This window comes from Vipera ursinii (genome assembly GCF_947247035.1).
Source record: "Vipera ursinii genome assembly, chromosome: 2".
In the NCBI taxonomy this organism is placed as follows: Eukaryota; Metazoa; Chordata; class Lepidosauria; order Squamata; family Viperidae; genus Vipera; species Vipera ursinii.
In genome coordinates, this window is record NC_139513.1 from 56571420 (window position 1) to 56583075 (window position 11656).

The 11656-nt window shown below is 42.7% G+C and overlaps 1 protein-coding gene across 1 annotated transcript; it reads right to left on the minus strand.

Moving 5' to 3' along the window:
• Positions 1-2985: 2985 nt before the first annotated feature.
• On the minus strand, positions 2986-10164 carry PDE12 (phosphodiesterase 12). The gene is made up of 3 exons (XM_083351556.1): positions 8817-10164; positions 6961-7039; positions 2986-3511 (listed from the first exon to the last, which is right to left on the minus strand). Exons 1-3 carry the CDS (start codon positions 10107-10109, stop codon positions 3069-3071), a joined length of 1815 nt encoding a protein of 604 aa, XP_083207682.1. The 5' UTR covers positions 10110-10164; the 3' UTR covers positions 2986-3068.
• Between the last annotated feature and the right edge of the window lie 1492 nt (positions 10165-11656).

Here is an 11656-nt window from a genome sequence, read left to right on the forward strand (position 1 = left end):
AGTACTTTGCAAACATGTTGAGATGTAATAGTGTCGACAGAACCCATATTTCCATCTACCTCTTCATCCTAGTCATTAATAAAAATGTTAAGGAACATTGGTCTCATGACTGCATGTTTGGCAATCCCTTTGATGCCTTCTCCAGTTTTTTTTTTGACTTTGACTATAAATGTTCAGCCAGGTATGTATACATTTAATAATCATTCTATCATTCTATCTACCCAAAGGTTATAAGATATTTTGGCAAATACTTTACTTTTACAACATTCCTGTATCTACTCAGAAAATTATTGGTTCAAAAAAATAGATTAAGCCAATAAAACCATGTGTTATTTAATAGGGCTTGCACAGATCAGCATTGTTTCTTTGGCTCATGTTCTCATTTCAATCTTAATCAAGAAGGAGCACTGATTATTGCTACACTATTCAAATGAGGAAAAACTAAATCTGGTGCTCAAACTCAAAAATATTTTTTTAAAAAACAAATAGCTTATACTGCATTCTTTCCAGTTTGTATATCTGAGGCAAGGCTCCTTGAATATCCTAACGGGAAACAAAGAGATTTGTTTGTTTTTTTAAAAAGATGCTGTTCTTAAGGGATAAATTTGCATTTATATCATGGCTTATGGCTGAAATATTACTTCTTGCCACTCAAAATTATCAACATTGGTTATCGCAGCTTATTAGATCATTATGTTAAATTGTTTTGTATTCTAAGCACAAAATGTGGGTTCAAGGTAGTGTTTTTTTTAATTGCCAAACTGCATCTCATGATTTTCCAAAGGATTCTTGGATTCAACCATTTTGAAGATGCAGCAGTTATATCAAGACATGTTATACAAGTGGGAGGTTTTTAAATACCTGAGTCAAGTATAACTTAATTTCAATGGTCAGAAATATTCTGTGGGGGTGTTTGCCAATCATAGCAAAAGTTAATTTTTAGATGATACCAGACAACTCATGACTGGTTGGTTCATGGTTTCAAAACTTGCCTTACCAGATTTCTCAATCCTTTGACAACAACAGAACTTTGGATGTACTGCCTGACCTGGAAAAGCTGAGATACATTCAGAAATGTATCTTCCTTGAAAATGCTCCATGTTGAACTCAAACATCAGAATAGGAAATAGGTTTTGACATTTGTATTGTCATAAATGTTTTATGATGTTTATATCATAAAACATTTATAGAATTTGCCAAATTTCAATTCCACAAGAGTCATGGGCCCCAGTTTATGGACACATTCTGTAAATTAGCCCATTTGAGCTACCTTGATTGAAAATATTTAGCTCTTTGTTGCATTGTTTTGCCCAGTTAAAGGTTACAGGAATCAGTTTTAGTAATATATAACAGACAGAATAAATATACTGCAGTAATCTGGTTAGGCAAATAAAGGATCCAAAAACTACATAAATTAACACGCCTGACAAAAATGAGCTATACCCTGTTCATATGGGATACTAAACCATGGTTAATCAGATATTCATTAACTTTATCTAGTTTAACATGCAAGCTGACATCATAAAAGTAGCCATAACTATGGTTGCATGACCTTTTGCCATAATGCAGATAGCCATAACATAAGTCTTATTTTACACAAATTAGGGCAATGAAATGGGATGCCAACATCCCCCATTATTACTCGGTTAACATAAGTTGCGAGAAGTAGACCTTGCACTGTCATATGATTGGGGACACATATCAAATGGTTAACTAATCATTTTAGCTAGTTTATGTATTTGTTTTATATAGTCACCTATCTCAAATTCGTAACTTTGGGCAGCTAACAAAGGTTAAGGATTTAATGGTTCAGGATGCAAAACATGTTTAACCAGGTTACTAGCAATACCAGTATGTTGATCTCATCTTTAGATAATAAAGGAGACAGTTTACCCTTGTATACAGGGTTAACAGCTGAGTACCTTCTTAACTCAGTCTTGTGAAGTGGTCTGGAAGAGGTTAACTGGAGCTTAAATTACCTTATCTAGCCTCCCATCAGAGACACAAGACACTAGAGTGGCTTCTCAAAGATGTAACTACAACATCTCTTTTATTACTTCCCTTTGCTTAAAATGAAATACAGAAGTGGGATAGGAGGCAGTTGTCTTCCATCCAGTCCTTGTTGCTTAGACCTTGCTCAAAGCATGAAAATTCTTTTTTAAAATGCTTTCCATCACAGAAGGAAGCAATAGTCCTTAAGCTCCCCTACAGGTGGATTAAAGGTAAAGGTTCCCCCGCACATGCGTGCTAGTCGTTTCCGACTCTAGGGGCCGGTGCTCATCTCCGTTTCAAAGCCGAAGAGCCAGCGTTTGTCCGAGGACGACTCCGTGGTCATGTGGCCGGCATGACTAGACACCAAAGGCGCACGGAACACTGTTACCTTCCCACCGTAGCGGTCCCTATTTTTCTACTTGCATTTTTACGTGCTTTCGAACTGCTAGGTTGGCAGAAGCTGGGACGAGTAACAGGCGCTCACTCTGCTACACGGCACTCGGGATTCGACCCGCCAAACTGCCGACCTTCTGATCGACAAGCTCAGCGTCCTAACCCACTGAGCCACCGTGTCCCACAGGTGGATTACTATTAACCGAAATCACCACTCCCTAGCAAAATCAGTCTCTCTAGTCAGAAAAAAATATCATTCCCAAGCATACCACAATATTATCGCTATTACTTAAACCCAAATTATTTTGGTTTATATGAGTAAGATCTTTCTCCCCAAGTGGGAATTGCTAGAATATTTTTTGAATCTATTTAATAGTCTTATAAAGACAACAGAGTGGATATTCCCTCAACATGTCAGTAGTGGCCGATTGACAAATATTAGTCTAAACAAACCAGTCTTACTCATTTTAAAAGTCATCTGAAAATGAAGTAGGACAGTGATAAGTTTCAAAATGTATTGATTCTGTTCATTAATAGAATAATAATGTAGCACTGGTACATAAGAACGCTGTTATAAAAAGTATGACCACTTACAAAGAATTAAAAATGAGATATAATTGTGATCAAAGAAGCATTCCAACTGAACTTTTCACAAGTAGCAGACATTTCAGAAAATAATTGGATTATTTCCACTTTATATCACATATTAGTGCTATATGATCTGATGGGTGGGAAACACTTGGTAAGGCCTGGTGGGTAGTTACTTCTTCATGGCTTGGCAGTGGAATTACCTGCTCAACCTCCAAAACATTTGCATCAATGAAAACATAGTCCAAACATCCATGAAAGCCTCCAACGTAATTAGTGTAGGCTGGTTCTCCACAAGCACTTTTAAGACTGAACTGGTGGGTTAGAGACATAGCAAACCGTTGCTCTTGAACTTCTGAATCCCAGCTCTCATGATCTTCGGTAATACTACCGCTATTGACAAAAGTGTATGTTCCAGTTGATGGCGTGGCATTAAAATCCCCACAGAGTATGAGAGGTGTAGCGGGATACATGTCATTGATCACATGCTTAATATGGGATAATGCTATTGCAACTTGGATTAGACGGATATTTTCACCTAAAAACAAAAGAAAGCAAGGACCGTTATGTTTAGTCAATGGTTATTAAGGTTTCAAATCATTTAATACCCAGTCTTAAGATTATTATTTTTTTAAAAGCAAAGGCCCCAATTTGAGTTTGACTCCCAACTATAATATGGAAATGGTTTGCCATCACCTTCTGTTAAGACAGGGCTTTAAAATTTGTAGCTTTCCATGTCATATTGGGTAAAGTGTGCCACGCTGATGTACAGTTGCATGGTGACAGCCAAAATAGGCCAGCAGCTTGCAAGTCTTAGACAGGCACTATGCATTCTCCTCTGGATAGAGGATGGCTCTGCACCTAGGATGGAGAGGCTGACACATATACGGAAGTATTGTCACAGCTCAGTCTGGAGCTTGTCACCTTGCCAGCAATAGCAAGAAGCTGCAGGGATGGCAGGGGCAGAGGGCACTGGCCATTGCTGTTATCCACAAGAAATGGCTCAGGTCCATTTTGGGAGATGGTCACAGAGCCAGATGAGAGGCCAAGCAATTTCCTTCAGAATAGATTTCTCTATAAATAATTTTGACTTTTTAATGATTTTGTTTTTAGTGATTTTTTTGGTTATTTTGTTTTTAACTTTGTATGCAGTTCAGTCATATATGTAAGATGACAGCTATACAAATTTACCAGACAAATAAAAATCTCATTCCCAGAAATTATTCTTTCTTTTGTTGTATCCTAGTCTCATTCCAATTCTACAATCAATCACCTGGCATTTTACTATTCCAAATTCTAAGACCTTGTAATTTTATTTACATATACACATGCAGTCTTAAAACCCTGATCCTCTTTGTGCCGAATCTTTAGACATCCTTCACTCCTTCTTAACCCACGATGCTGCAGTCACTTGTGTGGTGTCCATCAACAGGATGCTGGGTAGTAGATGTGGGCTGTCTATTTTCCTTTTGGGAAGGCTGCAACTCAAAGGCACTTAGCCTCTGCCAATGGTTGGGTAGTGCAACTGTCACTCAGTACAGCTTACCGGCACCCAGCCACTGGATTTTACGGCTTCTTGGTCTTTTCTACTCTGCCACCTTCCTGCAGGGTTATCAGAGCCAGTTTCAGCGCCAATGATGTTCTTGCAGCCATTGCTGGTCCCTGCATCTGCTGGTCTGGCTGACGTTCTACTCTGCTTCCCCTGGCAGCTGGCACTTGTCAACTGCTTCCACTGCTACTGCTTTGCCGATTCTGCCAGTTTTGCAAATTGTGGTCCAGAATTAAGTTATTCCTCTTGGCTCAGCTCCTGTGCTCCCAATTCTTTCTTTCTCATACTCTTTTCCTGTACTTTTCTTCAACTTTTTGCTATCTTTCTCTTTGTTTCTTCCAACTTCCGTTTTCCATGCTTTCTCTTCCTTTCTTCACAGCAATTACCTTTTCAAATAAGTAGAGTCAAGGGCCCTTAAAAGGGGAAGAAGGTGGTGTTGGCGTTCCTTTGCTTTACATCCCTCCTCATACTACAGAATGTATTTAATAAAATTTAGCCTGCCTAATAATACTCTAAAACTGAGCTACATTTGCAGAATTATATATACCGTAGTTTCCGGCGTATAAGACGACTTTTTAACCCATGAAAATCTTCTCAAAAGTCAGGGGTCGTCTTATACGTTTGACCCTGAGGTCAAACACAACCCTGATGCACCCCTCAATGAAATCAAGTTTGAATCCCTGCATTAGAGACGTTTTTATGCGTGTCTGAGAATACTTGCAGCCTTTAGGTTAACACTTCTCATGGACTCTTGTGATAATTTCAGTTTGAGACCCCATTCTAGGCAGTCCTTTGAATTTCTACTCTACCTGGAATTTCCTGATGGTTTCTTTCCCAAGTAATCTGGTCTGACTGCTTAATCTTTCAGTGTCAGGCAAGTGCTGGCCCCTGGCTTGAAGTTGACATTAAACATTCCCTGAATTAATCCAAGAGTTTATTCTCTCTTACTGCAATACACATCCCAAAGGAGTCAAGTAATTATTCTACAGGTAAACCCTGAGTTACGAGCGTTCACTTAGTAGTTCGAAGTTATGTGATAAGCGCCCCCTAGTGTTTATGATCAAGGCCCGAAATTAAAATTAAAATAATTTAATTAAAATTAAATTACAAACGACTGCAGAGGCTCTGTAACATTCAACCTATTCCCCCCCACACTCCCCACAACTGCTCCCTCCCTGCTTTGCCAGACTCACATTGCAAAGATCTGTCTCCTCTCTGCCACAGTTTCTTTGCCTTTAAAGGAAAGGAGTCGACAAAAGCTCCTGGGTGCTGTAATATCGCACGAGTTCAGGCACCCATCCTCTTAAAGAGAATGGGTGCCTGAACTCTCACGAGATCACGGACTCCAGAAACTTTCATTCTCGGCACAAAAAGTATTTGTGGTGCCTGTCTCCTGCTCCTCCCCACCCCAACTCCTTTCCGTCACCACCGGAACACTTTTCGCCCAGATGAGACCTGACGGGAGACTGGAAGTTTCATGTCCGTGCAAATGGGGCACTTGGAAACGGAGTGATATCCTCAGTTTCCAAGCATCCCATTTGCAAGCAGATGAAGCTTCCAGTCTCCCTCTGGGTGAAAAGTGTTTGGGCATCTATGAGACGCTTGGAAACGGAGTGATTTGCTCCATTTCCAAGTGCCCCATAGGTGCTCAAACACTTTTTGCCCGGATGGAGCACTGACAGAGACTGGAAGCTTTGTCTGCTTTCAAATGGGGCGCAATTCGCTCCGTTTCCAAGTGCCCCATTTGCATGCAGATGAAGCTTCCAGTCTCCAGCAGGTCTCCATCCAGGACTCTCCTCTCCCTCAAAGGCAAAGAAACAGCGACAGAGAGCAGACAGATCTTTGCAAGATAAATAAGTCCGGTGCGGCAGGAAGGGAGGGGGAAGCATAAGGTATCTTAGTGGGTCAGGGAGGCCTTGGGGGCCTGTTCCATCACCAGGCCCTCCCCACCGAGATACCTCATATGCACTTAACAAATCCCGCATTCAATTAGCGAATGGGTGGGTGAAAGCAGGAAGTGATCTCGTTCAAGGTACAAGATTCATTCCTATGAATCCTCAAGTTACAAATGGAATGGGCAGGCTCCATTACATTCGTAACTCGAGGACTACCTGTATTTGCTGTTCTGTGGTGACATCATTTTAAAACACTATTTCATGGTATTCAAGTATGGTCCTATTAACAATAGATCTTGTGCGTCATTCACTCATGAACAATACAAGAATCTAGACTTCTTCCTTGGAAACCACTGGTGTTCTTGCTTTAGTTTAGTAAGAATGTTTCTGCACATGGAAAGGACCTCATCTTATTCCTGTGGCAAAAACCAGCACCACAAAGGCTTCCATTCTGCAATTTACCAATTCTCAATTTATATCCAACTGCAGAATCCAAAATACAATATAATAACCTGCTTAAAAAATATCAGAAACAGAAATTACCTTTTGGGTGCCAAAACAAGTGTGTGTTGGCTACACAAACCTTTCTTGAAGAATCATTTTGAGACTGAAGGACAGAAACCTATAAGAAAAATGTTCATGAATTCTGATACCTCACAATACTGTATATAGTATCTAAGTTAGGGAAATGATAAAAAGCATGGTACTTGGAATTCTTTCCAACCTCTCAAAAATAGTTTTGTCGGAAGGCACAAGTCTGGTGATAAAGATGAAAGTGGTGTCTTTAAGTGAGATGTTATATGTTTGCTTTGTTCAATAATCATTCTTGGCATTCCTGGTTGTGAATAGAAGAGCTATCTGCCAGAGGGTTTCCACAATATGTGAAGCTGAATATTTTTAAGAGCAAAAAGAGTTGCCTATTGGAGGGATTCAGTTTGGTGCAGGGCTGAAAGTCTCAGGCAAGCAGCCCCTTTGTTTTCAATTCCATATAGAGCTGAAATCCTCCAGCAGTCAGCCTTTTTGCTCTCAGAACTGCTTCCCTGAAGGGTTCAGCTCTGTGTGGAGTGGACACTGACAGCACATTCTTTTAACCAGTTGCAGAGACCAAAAGGAGTCCTCTCTGTAGGGGACAGCAGTTTGCAATCTTCCCTACTGCCTTCTTGATTTTCTGACAAAGTTGACAGAGAAGACTGCAAATGGCCATCATTGTGGGGTGTTTGGCAACCAGTCCTAAGTGTGAATAGGTTGCCAAGCATCCAAATCATAATCACATGATTAGAGTATGTGTGCATATGAGTATGTGACATTTTGCAATGGCCATAAGTGCCACCCTTTTTAAACAGTCATTAAAAAATAGTTGTAAGTCAAAGACTAACTGTAGATAACTCTGCAACATTTCAAACTACTGCTCACCTTTTTCTTCCATAGTAATATATTAGGACATTTTTACTCCATAAACCATTTCATACACAAATCTTTTCCCCACACACCAAATTTGGGCCCATTCTATTTTATTTTTAGGGAACTGTCCTGCTGATGGACAAAATCCAGGTCCCTTTACATAATTTATTTCCAACATTTGATTGGGCTGAAAAGATTAACATGATGTCTGAAGGCACGCAGCATATGGCTTTTGAAGTTGCTTGCAATCCTTACTTGCAGCATTCCCATTGCATGACCATGAAGGAGGTAGATTTACAAATGGAGCAGTCAGCAGTATTTCAAGCCACAGTACAGCTGCCTCTCTGGGAAAGGTACCTCAGATGAATGCTGTCTGGATCTGTTTTTCTCTGCATCTCCCAGCCAGATTTTTGCACTCAGTATAATCTTTTCCAACTTTTGTCCCAATTTTTTTTTCTGTTTTCAGAGAGTTATCTTGCCGACAAATTCTGAAATCCCTTTACCTAATTTGTTTTCCCCATTCAAAGAACATCAAATAAAAAAGGAATAACTACTTTATATTTGAGGGGCTGGCTATTGTGCTCCACCTATGCAGTATCTCAATTATTTTCTATCTTGGTCAATTTGTGAGGACTTTCTCTTACTCTTTCCCCCGCCCCCTTGAAACCATATTTTATGTTTTCTTAATAAATCAAAATAAGCAAAAACTGCCTCAAGATAGCAAAAGATGGAGGAATTGAGAGAGTTTTGGCTTTGAATGTCTTAATGAAAGTCCGTTTAACTTGACTGGCCATGCATTTTCTTATCTTCCTCTAGTCCAGTGTTTCCCAACCTTAGGAACTTGAAGATGCGTGGACTTCAACTCCCAGAATTCCCCAGCCAGCATAGCTGGCTGGGGAATTCTGGGAGTTGAAGTCCACGCATCTTCAAGTTCCTAAGGTTGGGAAACGCTAGTCATCCCACCATTCCCCTTTGACAGAGGAACTGATAAGGCATACCTGGAGGGCTGACGATCGCTTAAGCAGGCTTTCCTCAACCTGCGGGCAGGTAGCCATCTTGTCCCGCAATTCTCTGTGCAAGGGATCGTCAAGCAGAGCCTGATTGAAGGCAATGTCGTGCTGACTAAGGAGACTGAATTTGTCCCTTCGGTAGAAAGTGGCCAGGCCTTCGTGCTGTCTCTCTTTGATCCGGAACAGCCCCTCCAGGCCGAAAGCATCAAGCGCAGGCCCCAAGCTATCCACAAAGACCGACTTGTCTACCTCCTGCAGGCAAATAATGTCGGCGTTGTAGCCGGCCAGTTCTTTTTTGAGCAGGTTTTGCCGGTAGTCGAGCTCCAGCGAGTAAGGAGCGCAATACGGATAAAGCACGGTCCGCGAGAGCTCAGTCCTGGCGTAGATGTCGGCCAGGATGTTATAGGAAACCACGCGGATAAGCCCGGGCAGCGTGACTTTCTTGGTGTAGAGATGCCGCGCCTCGAAAGTGCAGGCGCCCGGGCCAGCCTCCACGGGGCCTACGCTTTCCAACTCGCGGGGCAGGCCGTAGCGCCGCTCGCCGTTGCCCGGGATGCAGACGAGCTTCAGGCGGCGTCCAATATGCGCGTTGGTCGGCGTGAAGACGCGCTCGGAGCCGGCCGGGGCTTCCACCCAGCTGTCGCTGGCGGCGGTCGACGCCGTCCCAGCCGGCTCGATCTTCTTCTCTTCGTGATACCAACGGAAGAGGCAGTCCCGGGCAGAGCCGAACTCGACTCGGAGCTTGGGGCAGACGGGGAAGCCGGCCATGAGCGAGCGCGGAAGCTGCAGCTCGGTCAGAGTGGGCGGATTGCGCTCCACGCGGTAGCGGCTCTCGCCAATTTGCAGCACCGTCCCGTCCTTCCAGGCCTCCTCGTTGGGCACGTCCTCGGCTACGGCTTCCCCGTCCTGGGAGAAAAGACGAACCGGGAGGAGCTCCGAAGGCGTCCCCGGGTCCGCCTCGGCCTGCGCCTTTTTGCTCTTCTTGGCCTTCTTGGCCTGGCCTTTGCTGACGTTGTTGGCGATGCGAGCCAGCGCCTGGCCGAGAGGCTCCGTTTGGTCTCGGCGCAGATGCCGGGTCTTACCGTCTTGCAGCACGATAGAAACGCTGAGCTTAGGCTCCGCCGGGACGCAGCGCACCACAGCCCGCTCCATGGCGGGAAACGTCCCGGTGACGGTAGGCAACCACCAGTTCAGCCGCTGCTTTTCCTGACGCCTTAACGCGGGAAGGACCTTCAGAGTGCCGAGCAGACGCCGCAAGAACCCGCCGCTCGCACCATTCATTTGCTCGCCTCCTCGTTCGCCCCGCAGCACAGAACCGCTTGGGCCGCCCTGCCCAGCTCCGCGAGGGCCAATGAGAAAACGCGCAGCCAGGGAAGAGGAAGGAGGAAGTGCGACCCGGGAAAGGAAACGAGCGCTTGCCGGAAATTGCGCCCCGCCCCTAAGAGCTGATTAAAGCAGGCTGGTAGCGTGACAAAAGACGGTGGGTGGGTGGGGGGGGGAGTGTGAAGGACCCGGAAGATGGAGAAAGTCATCTACCACAGAACTGGATGAGTGCTTGGCGCTTGGGAATTTGGTGTTTTAGTAGATAAAACTCTTATTAAGTAAGGCCAGGTGCAAAAACAATGGATAGATATAAAAACTCTGCTGTCTCGACTGAAGCTTAGAAGCAACACGCCTACTCTACTGTTATCTACTTATGCAATAAAATCTAAATCTGTTATGCATGTCGGGAGCTCTAAAGCAGCGTTTTCCAACCTTAGGAACTTGAAGATGCGTGGACTTCAACTCCCAGAATTCCCCAGCCAGCTATGCTGGCTGGGGAATTCTGGGAGTTGAAGTCCACGCATCTTCAAGTTCCTAAGGTTGGAAAACGCTGCTCTAAAGAACTAATATGAAAAGGCAATGGAAATGTTCTTTATTGTTAATGTTAAACAGTGGCAAAATACTTAAGCATATTTTTTTACTGCTAAGCTTGTAAGCCGCCCTGAGTCTTAGGAGAAGGGCGGGATATAAATGGGATTAAAATAAAATTAAAAAAATAATTTTTTTAACAATTTACTGCAAATTAGAAAATTAGGGGCAAAGAAACTGAAGAGGGAGTACTTTTTATTTGGTAGAAGCACAAATCACTAACTCTATTTTACTTGGAAAGTTAGTTTACTTTAGATATTACTGCAAATAGATTAAGTCTAGTAATAGTTTTAAATTGAGTCCTAGTAATCAGGCTAGAAAACAGGAGACTGAATTCTAGTCTCACTTTAGGCATGAAAGCCAGCGAGGTGTCTTTGGGCCAGTCTCAGCCCAATCCACCTCACAGAGTTGTTGGGAAAATAGGATGGAGTATTATGTATGTTTGCTGCCTTCAGCTATCTATAAAAATGAGGGATAAAAATTAAAAATAACTTTAAAGACCTGTCCATGAAAGTTTTCTTAATGCTGCAATTTTCTGAATCTGTACACATATGTAAATTAGATACACATTTTATACAATGTGAACCTTTCTTTAATCTGCATAGGTAATGGACAATTTTTTTGACCCAAAGGGTACAAAGGGCACTGAATAGTTGTCAGATATGATGGAATAGAGCAACTATGATAAAATAATTGACCATTTATTCAGTCTGTACTCTACCAAGTCAGATTTATCCATGATATTTGTTATGCTCAACTTCTACATCTGAAAACAAGTTCAGAATGCCAGTCATTGAAGATCCAACTACAGATGACAGCTGTTGTCTTCCTATTAGAGCTTCTCAGCTTTCCAGAGTCTCATTGTAGGAAATAATGGACATACCTTTGACCTGTGCCAATAGAGCAGGGGTGTCAAA